Raw genomic sequence first — 18,137 nt, 5'->3', positions numbered from 1 at the left:
TAACCTGCAAATGAAATGGTATATGGTTCCATTAAATGAGCTGTCAAAAGCAAAAAAAAAAAGACTGCATTTTAAATTGTTCAGTCATACCATTCAGTTGTAAAAGTTTTTCTTCTCTGTTTTTTCATGTTGAAGAAATAAGTTCACAATTTCAAATCAAAGTCAACACTGCAGTGAGGAGAGCTTTTCTACTTTATTACAAAGAGAAGAAGCCTTTATGTGGTCAGAAAATACAAGATTGATCTTTTTTTCTCTTCCTATGAAACGCTGCTGTTCAAACAGCCAGAGTGAATTGTCTCAGTTCACGTCTTTAAGTCCCATCACATTCACTTGGGTATGGATGTCCTTGGCTGCTGAATATCTGGCCCTTTAGTGCACAGGGCGACAAAGTCCCCTGACCAGCAGTTCCAGAATGTCCCATTTTCATATATTGCATCCATGCACACCTCCTAAAAATGAGGTACAGCAGGGCAAACATTTTCCAAAATAGATGTCATATATATAATATATACACATTCGTACATACATACCTTTATTCATGTGATGTCCAAAAATTTAAAAAAAATGTACACATTTATTACAAAATCGTAACAAAGACTGGACAGTGTTTTGCTCATTCTGGAAAGATGAAGCTCAGTAATAACACAACCCTGGAAACCATCCAGAGATTGTGGCAATATCTTTCTTCTAAACAGTCAGATATTCTTGCGTTAAGCTTGGCGAAACTGCCTTTCAGAAACAGAAGGGGAAGTAAAATGAAGGAAGCAGACCTTGCTCATCTTTCCAAATGAAATACGAGAAGGATCTTCACATAAAAATGCACAAACATTTGTTATTTTATTACCAATAGTGCTACAATGAACAATGCAAATTTTGTGGTCTAATTCTGTTGAGTCTCTTGTGGGTTTTCTTTTTTTACATTTTAGAAACTAAATGGTAAACTTCTGTCAGTGTACTTGCTTGTCTTTACAGACCCAAGTCTGTCTGCTGGCAAAAAAAAAAAAATAAATGAAAAAAAATTCAGACCCTGCTCGAACTAGAGAAAAACAAATTACAAATTTAGTTGTTGGGCAGCACATAATTAGTAAGGCAGGACCTCAAATGGTGACCCTTTGCGTAAGCCAATTGCCAGATCCTCAAGGAATTAAAACCAGGGTGCCTGAGCCACATCAGTTCTGCAGTTATGTTGAGTATTGTGCTGAGACAGCCATACCCCAAGAAAAGGGAAGTCTTTTTTTAGAAGGCTTGCTGAGCAGGGTTGTAGTTGAAGGTGGATGGCAGGTGAGGCCGTTCTTCTAATTTGTCATATTCCAGATGGAACTCCTATAAAACCAAATTTAAAAATTTAGATGATTTCCTCTCTCTCTGATCTCAGATTTTTGTCAAAATATATTTACTATATGAACAAATAAAATACCTACAAGAAATACGAATGAAGAGATATACCAACTCTTTTTTTCCCCAGTAAGTAAAATATAGCTTGAAGAAAAATAATGTGCTGTAGTTTCTATCTGATAAATACAAAAATGTAGACTTTCTGCATAAAAGTCAGAGACTAGTCATGAGCATCTATTTTATGACACAGAAATTTTATGCATTTTTTTTTTGCTCAAAAATAAAAGTTTGAAGGGAGCAATTACTGTATTGCTAATAAAAAGTATTAAAAATTATAATTTAAAGTAAAGCTACCTTCAATGAAGTATAAAACTTAAAAATCTTTTTTCCATGAAAAAAGTTTGGAAATAAAGGATTTCTCTATTTGTCTTATCACATGTTTTTTAAAAAACAAACATTAAAGTTATTTTAAGGTCATTATCTGGGGAAAACTCACACCTCTCCAGACTTTTCATTTCACAATCCTCAAATCCTGAAAAGATGTAACTGCCACCCCAAAACTGACAGTGCTTTTGCTACAGGCACATCTGAAGATGAACTATATATAGCTCATTTTAATTAAACTTTCAAAACACTACATGAGCTTTAAAATTTAAGAATGATAAAGCAAATTCTTCATACTTCACCAAGATCAAGAAGAGAGATGAAGAATATAACTTTGTATATTTAAAAAAAAAAACCACCTTTTTAAACCAAAAGGCCAGAGGTTCTAAAATTATTAATTCTACAACCTGTATTCAGGTAGCACAAACCATCTCAGTTAATCCCATTTAAAACATTATGAACCATTATATGCACTGCATACTAAAGAAAGCCAAGTAATGTCAGTACCATGGCTTAATATATTTTACCTGTTTTATTTCAAATTAATTCATGATAGATATTTTCATTATTAAATTAAGTGAAAATTTCATTATTACAATGAAAACCTAGGTTATGAGTTATAAAACCAAATATTTAAAATTTTAGGATATTACAATAAGAATTATAGAAATAGCAGGTATCAGAAGCCTAGTATGTGTCAAAACTAGAGACAGAACTAGTTTTGTTCTCATCTTCATAACTGAAAAGTAGACATCATTATCTTCATATTTGCATTGGAGGAAAATGAAGCTCACAAGTAACCTGCCCAAGTCATACAATAACTGGCAGATCAAGGAGTAGGATCTAGACCTGTAGGACACCAAAGCCCATGATTTTTCCAGTATAACACACTATTTTTAGCCCGAGATCCAAAACTACTTAATTACACTTCTATCCAGAAATAATGTTGAAAAAATTCAGTCCAGTGATTGTAAGGCAGGCACACTGTGATGACTTTTAAGAAGTTCACTTTAGCGTTAACTAAGGCACAGAGCTTATTTGCTTATCAGTAAAACTTTAGCAAACACCAGCATCATCATCGTACTCAAAATAGCCTTCCTAAAGCTTTGTGTAGGCACCTCTCCCTCTCTAGATACCCTGTCTAGGTTTTAAAAGAATTTATTGCCTGGCTAAAGATAAGTATCTAAATTAGTGGAGAAAGTATCTTCCTGTTGTATCATTCTTTAGAAATTAAAATTGGCTAACTTTAGATTCAAAATATGTGTAGTTATTGGGTATAAAGTGTGTTTGTAGCTGACAAATCATATATTCCACTATCTGAGATATAGAAATTAAAATTTTGTTCCATTGTCCTGTCCTCATCATTGTACACTGGTGAATTACACTGTATATTATCAGAATTTAAACTAGAGTAACTTCATCATATTAGAAGATCAATCTAAACCTAGGGAGTAAATATGATAATTAAAATCTCAAAGACTTTATATATCAGAGATTCAGAAATTAAAGAGATCAAATTTGGTCTCATTTTAAAAATCTTTTTGTCTTCTATGTCTTTTTATTTTTCTCAAAAGACATAAAGACTTAAAAGACTTTTTCTTTGTTCCCTAACTTTACTGATATCTTTTTTACATATTTATCTTACATGTACACACGTACCACACATCACATACACACTTTTGTATAATCTGTAGGGGCAAGAAGTGTGTCTGTTTTGTGTATCACTATCTACTGCCCAGAATACTGAGAATACTACTGAGTTGCCAGACTCCCAGCAGGGGTATAATTAATGGCTAATGAATAAATAAACATAAATTTTCATTTGTTTTAGGAACAGAACACTTAAAATTTTTAAATATTCTAAGATTAGGTATTCGAAGGTCTATGCATATAATTGCTTTAATGGAAAAAAAGATTTGTAGATGACAGTTAAATGGTTTAAAGACTAGAAAGAGTTCTAGGCACTAAAAATCACATTTATAGTAGGTTATGATATGATAAAGGATCCTAAACATTAAAAATCCTACTCAGTGTTGGACCCATAAGGTAAACTCAGCCTGAAAGAATTCTGACACTTTAAGTCTTTATAGTTTGAGAAAGCTATTTTCACCTAAAAATTCTCTGTGGATAAAATTATTTTAAAAATCTTACTCACTGAGACTATGTATAACAAATTTTTAAATTAATAGGATATTTAATAATTCCAACTTAATTACATAGGACAGATCACACAGTGTGACAACAAAATAGATTATCTAAAAAAGAATAAGCAAATATGATGTAAAATTTTTTTTGCATGTGTTTTTTTGGTTACAGTATCAAAATTTTTATGAAAATACATTATTGAGATATAGGAAATTCTTTATATAAATAATGGGGCTGTATCCTAGAAATCAACAGAAAATTTTAGGGGAGAAAGTATACTTCTGATTTAAATAATCTAATCCCTTACTTAAAGTATTAAGTAATTTGCAGAAGTGAAATACAAGTATGACTGAAAACATGATTACGGTCTCGATCAGGTCAATATTTTTCAATAATACCATGATAACATCAAGCTATTAACTTATAATACTAATTCATACAGAAGGCTTCTTATCAGTTGATGCTGTTAAATTCATGTTCTTTACCTGTGAATAATAAACCACAATCACTTTACAGATGGGGACTTTGACTTGGGACATGGCACATCAATGGAAGACAGTTTGCTGAAGTCTGTTAATAAATATACTATGGGATTCTTAATTCCTAATCCAATTTCTAGAAAAACAGTGAAAACATCCTTTAAAAAAACAAACCCCAGAAGCCTTTGTGAAAAGTTTATTCTGTGAATAAAACATAAAAGTTTTAAGTCCATGAATTTTTAAAATAGAATCAAAAGAAGAAAGCTGCATATTAATACTTGATAGAAACCAGTATTTCTGCTTATTTTCATTACTATGAAGATAATTTTGTTGAAGAATATCAGTGCAAGTGGCCAACAAATTACTTTAATAAAGATTTCTCAAAAATAGTTTAATAATGATATTTCTCAAATTTTATTTTTCACTTCACAGCTAAACATTTTAAAGGTAAAAGTTAGGCAAATGCTCAACTTAGGAGAGATCAGACAAAACTGGGTAAAATTATTACTTTACATACACACACAAACATATATAATTTTCTTTAACATGACATTTACCTGAGAAATTGCTTTCATGGGAAATTAGGGAACTTATTAATGTTCAAGTTGTTTCTGAATATTTCTCTTTCTGGAAAACTGGTTTTTTTTTTTCATGTAAGTTGATTTCCTCACAGATTTCAAACTAAAATTCAACTAAAATTACACATCTACTGATGCAAATATCTATTTCTTTTTGCATGTATTTGGAATAATTTATGATCTTGAGCAAAAAGCTTCAAATGAGTAGAACAAACTTCAGTTATTTACTATTAGAATTTTTCCCTTCCAAAGATACTCCTCCTATAGAATGAGGTTCCCTAACTATGGTGTCAAGGACCAGCACAATCACTGGCATCACTTGGGAATTGGTTAGCAAAGCAACTTCTCATGTCCCACCCACAGACCTACTTGAACCAGAAACAAAGCAGGTTGGCCCAGCAACCTGCCAGATGATAAAACAAGGCCTCCAGATAATTCTGAAGCAAGCTAGAACCGCTGACCTAACAACAATCAGAATTTCTCCATCTTGGAATTATAGTAATCTATAATAATAACACTGATAAAAACAACAACAAACTACCACAACTACTCTCCCATATCAAATACCTAACGTATGCCAAGCAGTGCACTCAGTGTCTATGTGTGTCTGTGTAATCTCAATTAATCTATATGATAATCAGAGGCAAAAATCATTCTGATTTAAAAGATAAGGAAGAGAGAGAGAGAGAGAAGTTGCTCAGTCATGTCTGACTCTTTGTGACCCCCATGGACTGTAGCCTACCAGGCTCCTCCGTCCATGGGGTTTTTCAGGCAAGAGTACTGAAGTGGGTTGCCATTTCCTTCTCCAGGGGATCTTCCTGACCCAGGCATCGAATCCAGGTCTCCCACACTGCAGGCAGACGCTTTACCGTCTGAGCCACCAGGGAGAGGAAGCAGGTATGGAAAGGAAACTAGTACAAGGTCAAAGTATAAACAGCGGAAACAGGAGTTAAATTCAAATCCTGATACGACAGTTATGGTTTTACTTCATTATATTTATTAAAGAACAGGTAATATACACAATGTCCTGTATACTATTGGTAAGTAATTATTTGTATTTAACTAAAGGTTAGGTCATGAATCTACCTTTTAAAGTCAAGAGGTGCATATTAGAATTGTTAAAATAACTCAAGTACAGTGTAGAGTGGTATCTAGACTTGGACTGAGAAACAATGACACTTACCATTAGAGAAATACCCCAAAATAATAATAATGAGAAAAGGTTTAACCTTTTGTATGTGTCGTCATCTTTTTTTTTTTAGCTCACCTTTTCAGTTTTTTTTTTCATGTTTTATATGAAGTCTTTTAGGGATGTAAAATTTTGTAATAATTATCTGGTAAGCATCTTATCTTTTAAAAATATTTTACTCTTCAGTTTAGTAAAGCTGATTAAAAAAAAACACTAAAAAATTATTCAATGAAAAGAAGTAGTTTTTTCTGTTTAAATTTAATAAAACCAACAAAACTAACTCTTTAGTTTTTAATTCTTAAGATCTGTCAGTGGAAAGAACATTCAGAGAAATCCTGAAGTTATGAAATCAGACACTGTGAACTATATTTTCTACTAGGCAGAGTTAAGTACCTACAAAAGGAACTAAACACAAATGTGTAATATGCCACAGCACTGATGAAAACTGCATGTGGGACAGTTAGAAAGGTGTTTTTGTGAGGAAAAGTTGCAAACCAAAACAATTTTCCATTGGCCTCTTCCCCCCAGTTATTTCACATACTAGTCAAAGGAACAATCATGATTAATGCTTACAATTTTCTTTCTTTATATTTACTTGCAAATAAAAACTCAACCAAATTTCCTACAATGAGTGCAAGTGTTTAAAAAGTCTATGTCTATTTATATACTGGTTTTAAGAAAAAATCTCATATTTGCTTACTTTAAAGTAATAATAATATAAGAATACATGACCGGGATTGAAAGAGGGTATCTTTATTTTACAACTGAGCAGACACAAAAATATTTCAAATGTCACCAAGGCTTGTGAAAAATTACAAAATTTCTTACCAAGTTCAATCATTTTCCTAAACTACAGGTAAAATGAACTACTTCCAGATACTCTCCCAGAATTTAAAACAAGCCAAGGAGGTGGAGACAAAGGACTCAGCAAATATCTGGCACATTATTAGAATGGATGTACTGGTACATATAAACAGATAAAAGAAGACACTTCTTATTAAAATCTAGATTTATACATTTACACAGTTGCACACGGAAAAAAATATACCTTAGCTACTTTCCTCCAGTTAAGACAGTCAAAGAAGTAATATGTTCCCCTCTCATATGTATTGGTTTTCATTGTTGGCTCCATGCCTGGTGCCCTGGTAATCCATACTCGTTCTTCTTTGTGGTATCTCCAATCACGGTTAAAACTTCAATTTTTAAGAGAAAAAGACAATTAATTTTTTCCTGTGGCTCATATCAAACATTTTCTACATCTTGTAAAACACTTTTCAGAAAATAATCAACACAATAACTATATGAATATTGATGCTTCTTTACCCTGATTTTTATTGTTATTAAATACAAACCTAGTAAAATAAATATAGGAAAAGACTTTTTAAATTTCTCCCAAAACCACACTCTTTAATTAATACACACATCTTTATTTTTATGCAAACAAAATGAGATCTTAAAAGCTCTACGAGCAATGTGATAAAAAATTTGGCAGACCAAATAAAGATCCAGTGTTCCAGAAACTTCACTCCTTTTTCATTCTTAATATTCAACAGAAATTGAGATATCTATTAAAACAAACAAAAATCTCAACTATTTGTGTTATTTTGTAAGAAACTAAATGCAAAGCCTATTTGAATTAACTAAATTCACATAAAATTTGTAACTAATTTCAAATTTTAAAATATTTAGAAAATTCTTAATGAGTGTATTACTTTTATTTTTTATTCAGATCTCATTGATCCTAAATTCTCAATAGCCCAAAGGATATCCATTAATATTCACATAAGAATTAATGACAGTTTACACCACCTGTAAACCAGGGAAGTAACATCCAAAGGAGGTAAATGTACCACAAAAAAATGTCTCTGGTAGAACAAACCTCCATGCAAACAAATTCCCTCCTATCAATACAATGAGGAGTTATTTTAGACATATATTTTATATATGTTTATATATTTTTAGACATAAATAAGATATGAGACAGAACTGCCAGTGATGGATGAATGAATGACTGATGAATTTATTTATGTATGGAGTAAATCAAAAGGAACAAGTAACAAATGCTCTTACAAAAAATGAGGGAAAACATGGAAAAAAACAAATTCTCAACTGAGAAATTAAAAACAATTTATTACCAACACAGTGAATTTTACATTTTAAAAGTATCTGATCCAATGCCATTTATAGGAATGTTAATAATGTTAAATAATATGTTAATAATATAAAATACTTAACTCTATAAAAAGGTCTCCCAATCATTACGTCTTAAGTTTTTGCTAACAATTCACTTTATAGTAAACACGATTAATAGAATGTCTATTGCTAACAAAATGCTACCAACTGGACATATAAAAAATGACACAGAATTTTTATTCTTAGAGCATCAGGTAAAAACAGAAATGCTCAGAAAAACAATATATTTAATGGACCCATTTCTTAATACTAGTTTATTTAAGTTGGCCAACAGGCTTCTGATAATAACTATGGAGTTCATTTTATCAATACTTCAAAATATACAAGAAATATGCATAGTGCCTTGCCCTTGTAATGCTCAATATATATAATAAATGATGAAATTCACTGTCATTAGCATTAAGTGGTTCCACAAGGAGAAAGATGACCCACAGTTATGGACCGTATCTTATACTTCATTTATTTATAAAAATCAGATTTACCAAATGCACAAATCAAGCTGATCCTGACCTCTTACAAATTTAGGGTTATTTAAGTTTGAAAATGCTTTTTATGTATACAGCTAAAAGCAAAACAACTTTAATTTCTTGATGAATATTTCCATTCTAAAAACAAAGACAAAGACAAAAACTACAGCCATTGTCATTAAAAAGAAAATATTTTAGAACAAGCTCTACCATAATAACAAAAGTTTTTAAAAATACTTTGAACATACAGCTCTACTGCAGCTAAAAGTTGTAATACGTCTCCTCCGTTCATGTAATAGAGATAGAAAAGAAGGTCTTCTCCGTATCGGCCAAGTTTTATTGCAGCCAGCTGGAAAAGATACATTATTCTGAAATGTAAAATGAGTTTGAAAATCCTAACATATAACTGATTCCAGTAAAGTAAAAATGTAAAGATAAAACAGAAACTCCTCTCTGCAGCAGATAACTGCCATTACATGATTACAGAGGTAAGTTATATAATTTTAAAGGGGAGTTTCATCATTTGAATGACTAAAGTCACTGAACAATTATTTCTGATATATCTATTTTATGTATTAACAGGAGGAAAAAGCTAAATAAAACTTCTGAGCAAGCTCTAATGCTGTCTTACTTGAGGGTCTATTAATAATCAACGTGGCAATAATAGTGGAACACTGTGTTCAGCAAAAAAGGACTTACATTCAAGTCCTAGTTTCATTACTTACTAATATGACCATATCCAAGTTCTGTAATGTGTCTGACCTTTCAATTATAAAACGTAGTCAACAATACCAACAAGAATTACTAAAAATGTAACTGAAATTAAGTGATAATGTGAATGCACTTTGTAGAGTGCTTGATACATACAAGCCTTAAATATTAACTGAATTTACAACTGAAAGTGATTCACAAAATGGTTATGTACTTTTAGCAAAACACAGATAAGTATAAAAATCATAAAGGGATACATTCTTTATTTTGTTTAAATGGATGACTAAAAGATGGCTACTCTATATGTCATTCCACAGAGGAGAAACAACCGCCTAACAAACTATCAAACACAAGTTCAATAGTCTCAAATTCTGACATTAAAAATAAATATTTTTTTATCTCTTTATTTACACTTGTATTTAAATGTTTATTTAGTTATTGTTACACATTCTTGGAATGTCATTTTTCTCTCCTCTCATATTATCCCCATTCAAGCAACAGTCTTCAATGTGACAAATTATCCTAAGGCATTATTTCTTAAATTATTACAAGAAAAGGTTCTGGAACGCTCAGGTAATTGGAGCAATAAATGAGTGCTATCATGGAAGTGGCAGCAAATCACATAATCCATAAACAGAAAAAACTAGCTCTACCTCATACTTCTTGTCTTCCATCTACTCAAGACATACTGACAAATACATGTTTCTCTTTACTTGCCTATGTGCAACGTCAATATCCATTTGACTGCACAAACTGCGTGGTACAGATGCAGGACACTATTTATATATATTTATATTATACATATTTATACACGTAACACAAATATATAATTTTTAACAAATTATACGTATCCTTTCACATGACCAAAATCTAGTCCCCTAAAGCAGAAGTGTTTTCTTTCTTAGAATAATAATAAAAAGATTAAAGCTGTAAACTCTTAATAGTTATCTATTACTAGAAATTTAGGTAATTAAAAATAGAAAATGAGCCAAAAAAGTCAAAGATAATAGCTTTAAAATGTAATGTATTTTTTTCATTAAAAACATTGTAGTATTCATAAAGAAAAATCTTTCTTATTGATAGATACATAAAATGAAAATGTCAGGAGGAAATTTTCAAATTTTCCATGTTACTTTGTTCCCATCAACTGTGGTTATGGTTACACCCTGTTATTAACAACGATAAAAAAGATTTTACTGGTCCTAACATTCTTTTTAAAATATTTAAAAAATATAACCCAGACCTCATCAAAACACAAGATTATAAACAAAAACAGAAATTAAATTGTTACATATAACAAAATGGACATACAAAAACATACCCCTGAGACCACTGCTAATTATTTCAAAAAACTATGCTGTCAGAATTGAAAAACAGTACCTAAAAACAGATAAATTCATGCTGACTGAGTAGAATAATAAACTACACTCACCTTATCCCTAATGTGAATGTTCGTTAAGTACTCAGATGGAACATGGAAGTCTGGATAATAAAATGAAAAAAGCCTTATTAACTGATTCTCAGTTACAAACACATTTTTTAAAAGTCTAAACAAAAATAGATTATCCTACCTATGTCTTGAGGTCGACAAGGTGAAGATGCCCAGGGTGATGCAAATTTGGGGTAGAGATTTCTGAATAAGGGGAAAAAAAACCATTCTGAAGTCCAAAGCAGAAAAAGAGATTTCTAATTTTATTTTAGGAAATCAGGAAAAACAATGACTTAATACATTAAGATGAGCATCCTCAAACTTTCAATTTCTTTTCTTGATTTTACTATGACTTACACAGCAGGAAACTGAAACAAGGTTAAAAAATATACTTCCATATGTGCACATTTGTATATATAAAAACTACTTCAACTCAGAATGCTTTAAATTCATTAATACTATGTCTTCAAGTAAAATTACTTTCCCATTTTTATAGCCAGAAAAAAAGTAATTATTACAAACAAAAGTTCAAATTCAGTAAACATTTACAAAGTATCTATTATTATATACCTGGCACTAGGTGCTTATACATTAGCAAGCCTAACAAAGATCATCAACAACATGAAACTTACTTTCTGATTGAGGATGGTGGTTTGGGAGGGAGACAGACAAAAACAACTGAGAAATGAAAAACATGAAGCAGCATGGCAGCACAGACAATCTTACAGACAAACTGAGGTTACCAAAAACGACAAAGTCAAAGGGATGACTAGAGGTGAGCAGCTGAGGTATCGTGAAGAGTAAAATTTCTGGAGGAGAGAAATTCAAAAAGCTGCGATTTCAGGGTTTAGGAAAGACTGCTGCTGCTGCTGCTGCTGCTAAGTCGCTTCAGTCATGTCCGACTCTGTGCGACCCCATAGACGGCAGCCCACCAGGCTCCCCCGTCCCTGGGATTCTCCAGGCAAGAACACTGGAGTGGGTTGCCATTTCCTTCTGTAATGCATGAAAGTGAAAAGTGAAAGGGAAGTCGCTCTGTCCTGCCCGACTCTCAGCGACCCCATGGACTGCAGCCTACCAGGCTCCTCCGTCCATGGGATTTTCCAGGCAAGAGTACTGCAGTGGGGTGCCATTGCCTTCTACTATATATGTGTATATAGAAACTGCCAAATTATAAGAGGAATATTACTATAAAGTGAGAGTGATACAGCAACTAACATAAGAGGGGATGACCCAGAGTCAGCAGATATCAGCAACTATGAGTGGTAGAAGATGATACAATTCGAACACGTACATTAAAAACTGTAGGGAGGTATTATACACAAATATAGAAGAAAAGAAAAAAACTTACTCGGGAGAGTTCAGATTGAGGCCTAATGTTGTTAAGTCACTTCCTAATGCAAGATGTACCATTCCTGGGTCTGTCTCTGCTGCCCTGATAAATGTTAACAGGCCAATCATTCCAAATTGGTCCGTCACCATCCCTTGGGGAATGTTAGTAACCCGACCTGGATAAGAAAAACATAGTCGTTTCTATCTTTTAGGAAAAAGGAAATAAATAAATAAATTCTATAGTATCTTTGATATATTCTATAGAGTCTCACCATCAGGTAACACCTGGATCCCTTTTTTCTGCTGGTTATTATTTTGTGTCGTTGAACTTTTATCTCCAGGGAATTTGGGTCCATCTGTACTTGAAGTTGTCTTGCCAGATGTATTCAAATTCTAACAGGATAAAAAAAATTAAATGTGACGTTAAAATCTGTTAAGTGTAAAAATTTCAAGTTCATATAGTAATACTTTTTTACTCATTTTTATTATATTTAAGTTGGCCGTAAATTATTGTCTATTCTTCAAGTTCTACATGAAATTTTTTGTCTCCACAATTGTTCCATGGTATACAAATAAACCCTGTATTATACACCTTTGAGCATTTAAAGGACAAGAAATATATGGAAAATATTATTTATCTCGGATCTTCAGTCACAGACCAAAAAATCCATCTCTCTATCTTAGAACTATTTGCTATAGGATATACTTGAAGTTATATTTCTCAATACCTTTATTTAGAAGACAAACTAAACATAGTATATTACCTAAAATAGCACCAAAAAAACCTCCAAGGTAAATCAGAATATATGAATCTTTAAAATTCATATCTATTTTAATTCTTACCCAATAATCTTCTTTATCAATTATTTTAACAATATACACCTTCCATCACACACACACACACAAAAGCACTATTTTTATTGAAATGTGGAAGAAATAAACACAATCGTTAAGTCAGAAACAGGAAGCTGAGTTGGTTGAATCAACACAGGAATAAAAATGTGTATAAAGATTCTTCAAGGAGAAAACTTACTCAAGAAAAACACAGCTCCTTAGAAGGCTATAATATCAAACTTCATGGGATCCAGCTGACAGGGACTATAATAAAAGTCTACATTAACTCTGAGAAGTTCAACAGAAATTTGCAAACCTATATGAAATAGGAGAAAAATAGGCTATCTTCTAAGTTACAAAGGTTTTCCACAGTTTTCAGAAGTTATATTACTACAGATATTCAAAATAAATAATTTTCTAATAGTATTTAATGTGTCCTTAATACAGACTATAAAACTATTAATATAAGAGAAATCTGAAGGGAAAAAACTATGTAACTCACATAGATAATTCTCAGTTACTTACAGATTTACTGTCATCGTTACTTGATGTTGGATCTTTATAACTGGAACCAGGTAATGCTGGAAAATCTTCATTGTGTATTGAGAAGTCTTGGGATTGCTCATTTGCTGGTTTTGTTACCATTCCAACTATATAATGAAAATAATCCAGAGAATTGCAATTGATATTTATGAAATTTTGCTACAAATTATAAAAAGTTAACTTCCCTCATGATAATATACCAAAAGGAATTTTTTTTATTATGCTATGAAAACACACTTCAAAAAATTAGTATTCTGGATAACAATGAATAACTAAATTTTATATAATTGATTAATAACTAAAATATACAAAATAATACAAGGGAAATAAGTGCTAATCCCATAATTCTAATCTAATGTCACACATAGATGCTGAAAAAACATAATCTGATATTGGTAACAATTATTAAAACTTTTTGTTTAAAAGCTTGCTTTAAATATTTGACTAGTTACTATAAATACCAGTTAATTGTCAAATAGCAAATGAACAGAATAAATTTTAAAGAAAATGTCAGTATTCTACTTGAAAGTGACTTACAGAGTGAGCAAATTGCAATCAATTATAAAACAACTCCATATTATTTCAGATTTTCTTGGACTCCATGTAATAGATGTAAAACATGCAAGAACTGGGAAGTAATCCTCCCACTATACTTGGCATTAGTCAGGCCCTTATTGGAGAACAATATCCAGTTTGGGGCTCCACAATTCAAGAACGATATGGAGAAACTAGAGATGGTCCAAGGAGAGCAACGGGAATGATTAAAGGGATGAAAAAATGGACCTATGAGGAAAGGTTAAAAACATTAGAGTCTGAACTGAGAATCAAGTAGCTAGGTACTCAACTTCCAGGGCAGATCATTTTTGCTTTTTTGGTGGGGAGGAAGGCTAATTAGGAAACATTTGAAAGTGAATAATAAAGTTTTCCCTTCTTCACATATTATTATTTGTATTCATATTCCGAAAGTAACATAAAACCATGTTGGTTGAAAATGGGAAAAGCAAGTATCTTAGAACTGATGAAATGATCCCTTTAAGTTCATTGTTTTTGCTATTAGTCTTTATCACATTCTACCAAAAGGAAACAATTATGTGCAAAGGATACAAAAAAATATGGTTACATTGCTGTTACATAATTTCCATGTCTAGCCAAATCTCTTTTATTAAAGATAGTGAAAAAGGGTATTAGTGGTGACCAAGAGTCTACACAAACTATATATACATGACCCATAAGCAGTTCTCAACAGGAGGCGATTTTTTGTTTGCATGAGACATGTGTCAACATCTGTGGTTGTCACAATGGCTGGGGAGGAGGGGGGCGGGGAGGGGGGCGTACACAAAGGGTGGGAGTAGGGGTTGGGGTGCTACTGGGCATTGAGTAGGCGAGGGCAGGAATGCTGATAAACATTCTGTATTGCACAGGACAGCCTCTCATTTACAAGGAACTATTCATATGTCAGTAGTGTGGAGGTTGAGAAACTGCCTTAGAAAAAATCATCAGTGTATGGTTAGTCATTATTAATTACTAGGAATGTGAGAATGTATTCTTAAAAAAAAAAAGTGTGATGAACTGAACAAAGGCAAACCATAGATTATTAAGGTGTACTAAGGCAGAAATGCCAGAAGAAAATAACTTCTGAATACCAATGAAGACTTCCTTTTGGGGTTTCTATACAAATTAAGTTTTCCCATTTAATTCTGCTATCATGGTATTCTGGGAAGAAAAAGCACTTTGCATTTATCGACTCTGACAAAACTACATTGCTCTGATTAGAAAACACATAAATCCATGCGTGTACACACACATGCATGCAAATATACACATATGTGTGTGTGTGTGTGTGTGTAACAGAAAATTTTCACTAGCCATCCATAAAAAGCTTAATTAATTACCATAAGGAGCTCTTCCAGCCAAGGGGTTTATTAATGGAGTTGGGTTACCACTTCCTTCCCTTCTGTTTCGGTCTGCTAATGCTGGAAAATCTGAAAGGTCCAATCCTGTCACATTTTCACTTCCATCTAAATAAGAAGAAACAAACTAGTTACTGCTCTACAAACATTTTAAAGAGATTATTACTAACTATAATAAAATTTGAAATGACAGTGTCTTCTTCCTAAACAATGTACAGCACTGTACTTGGTATATGTAAATGTACAATAAATATTTGTGGATTGACTTCACGTGAAAGAATTTATGAACAACTCAGCAAAGCAGTATGTATCTACTACATAATAACAATCCCAAATCCTAGAGACTTAAGATAGATAATAAGGAGTAAGGTGGTACATTATTTCCCCTGTGAAAGATGGTACTCAAGTTATATAAGTACTCAACCTATAACTTGATTAGTAAGAGGGGAGACTGTTGTGATAAAATTGCTCTTTTCACTATATTCAAAAACAGAGGTTGTATCTGGAATGCTTGGAGCTTCATTTCTAACACTGGTGAAATGTTATGACATTTGTAATGACAGTGCCTCCTGCAAATGGTCTGAATCATATTTGAGGCACAAGCAATGGGAACAGAATCCCTAAGGATATTTTTGGTCTCTTTGGCCTATTCCATATACAAATGTGTATACATGTGAGTATGTGAGTGTGTGTGTTTTGCAGTTGAGAGTGTAAGTAGGGTGGAGAACATAGGATACATGGAGAGCTCCCATGTCTGGTGAGTGAATTGTATGAGAATATGACACAAAGCCCAGAAGTTTATATTACCTATTACACAGTAGGCGCTCAATAAATTGAATAAATAAAATATCTTTTCATTCTGAATTTTAAAATATCAGTTTCTTTCCTTTAAAAACTAAAATTTAATCCAACATTTCTATTTTGCCTATTTTAATCATTACTTTGATCTCTTCTCAATGTGTTAATTATTCTAATATTCTAACAATATTATATTCTTAATTTTTGAAGAATTTATTTTCTATCTTACTGTTAGTATGCACTATAGTTTTTCTTTGATTTGTCTCATCTAGTGTATTATAACCATTTTCAATTTATTTGCCCCCTCTTTAAGTTTATTTTAATTTTTCTCTAATTTTCATAACTAGAAGGATCTCAGAAAGAAACAACTAAGATTACTCTGTTCATAGAAAACAGTTACATAGAAAACAGTTCATAGAAAACAGTTCCAAGTCAGGTGACAATTTAAAATTATGAAGGGTAAAAGATAAAATAATTCAAACCCACTGCTTTTAAAGAAACTGCAGCTTATGAATTCTGAATTCTAAACAGGCATTATATAAAAAGGCAACAATACATATCAATAGCTTATCTAGTACTTTAAAAAGTAATCTCTCTTGAATTACTTGATTATGAATTCTAACTATAAACTTACAGTAAGCATTAACTTTTAAGATGGAGTTTAAATTTGGCATATATTATTTAAAAATAACTAAAAACTATTAACTCACAAATTTTTATTTTTAGGGTAAGACTTGGAAACAACTTTCCTAGTGTAAAATATACTTAGTTAAAAATGACTTAAAAAAATAAACGTAAAAAAAAAATTACGTAAAATTTACGTAAGTGTATAAACCATATTTCAGAATATAAGATGGCACTGTGAGACACACTGTCACTTTACGGTTCATTTATGAGGGAAAAAACCTAGCTAATTAAATTATGATATGCATCCTAATTTCAGAGATACTTAAATAACCCACTCCAGTATTCTTGCCTGGAGAATCCCATGGATGGAGGAGCCTGGTAGGCTACAGTCCATGGGGTCGCAAAGAGTCGGAAACGACTGAGCGACTTCACTTTCACTTTAAACATGAAAAAAAGTGCTTCTGAGAAACAATGGAATATGGTACTTCATATCAAAACACAAAACTTTAAATGCAAAAAACTGAAATTCTGAAGTGTCACTTGGTCAATCCAGGTTGCTACTAAACATACAATAATGTTGAAAAATTAAAAGCCGATAGCCAGAACTATCATTTCAGATGCTAATCTTCTCATGCTTCCACACACACCCCGTTTCACTGATCGTTCTTTCACCTTCCACTTCCTTTACTGTATTCCTCTCTCAACAATCATACTCATTTTTGCTCCTATGACAACATCCTTTATTTGCTTTCTCAGGAAAGGGTCTGGAGGCAAGTGTGGAAGAAGATAAAACCTGAAGCAGAATAGTAACAAAGCCTCCTGTTCTCTTCTGTCTGAAGCCAGCTGATAAAAGAAACCAATAGACTGCAAAAATTCGTTACTGTCAAAATCAGAATTGGCTTTCTATGTACTTAAATTTTGAATTTTACACATAAAACCGGATTAAAAATTTATGAGTTAAATGTAAAAATTAGTATTATTAAAACTATTAGAAAAAACTGTAAGTGCTCCATATAGTTTTAAAGGTTTCTTCAACCTGAGTCTCTATAGCCAGAATGCCACAACGCTCAACCTAGTTTAGACTACAGTAAAAGGAATGAGGATAAGAAAAGCTCTTGAAGCAAAGATTCTGAGGCACAAATATAGACTAAGTTAACATTCATGCTTTCTCCAGGTGTTAAGGAAA

The 18,137-nt window shown here is 32.1% G+C and overlaps 1 protein-coding gene across 7 annotated transcripts in view; it reads right to left on the bottom strand.

Annotated features, from left to right (window-relative positions):
- Positions 1–174: 174 nt before the first annotated feature.
- Positions 175–18,137, bottom strand: part of CNOT2 (CCR4-NOT transcription complex subunit 2) — a 132,081-nt gene continuing 114,118 nt past the window's right edge. For all 7 annotated transcript variants that reach the window (XM_027542549.1, XM_027542545.1, XM_027542544.1 and 4 more), the window contains 9 exons: positions 15,509–15,634; positions 13,599–13,723; positions 12,512–12,632; positions 12,259–12,415; positions 11,053–11,114; positions 10,914–10,963; positions 9,019–9,119; positions 7,159–7,303; positions 175–1,323 (listed from right to left, as the gene is read on the bottom strand). In XM_027542549.1, the coding sequence (XP_027398350.1) occupies positions 1,237–1,323; positions 7,159–7,303; positions 9,019–9,119; positions 10,914–10,963; positions 11,053–11,114; positions 12,259–12,415; positions 12,512–12,632; positions 13,599–13,723; positions 15,509–15,634 (974 nt within the window). In that variant the 3' untranslated portion in view covers positions 175–1,236. The remainder of the gene's footprint in view (positions 1,324–7,158; positions 7,304–9,018; positions 9,120–10,913; positions 10,964–11,052; positions 11,115–12,258; positions 12,416–12,511; positions 12,633–13,598; positions 13,724–15,508; positions 15,635–18,137) is intronic.

The sequence above is a fragment of the Bos indicus x Bos taurus genome, chromosome 5, assembly GCF_003369695.1.
Source record: "Bos indicus x Bos taurus breed Angus x Brahman F1 hybrid chromosome 5, Bos_hybrid_MaternalHap_v2.0, whole genome shotgun sequence".
Lineage (NCBI taxonomy): Eukaryota > Metazoa > Chordata > Mammalia > Artiodactyla > Bovidae > Bos > Bos indicus x Bos taurus.
Note: the sequence above shows the minus strand (reverse complement) of the source record. Positions and strands in the feature narration are given on the sequence as shown.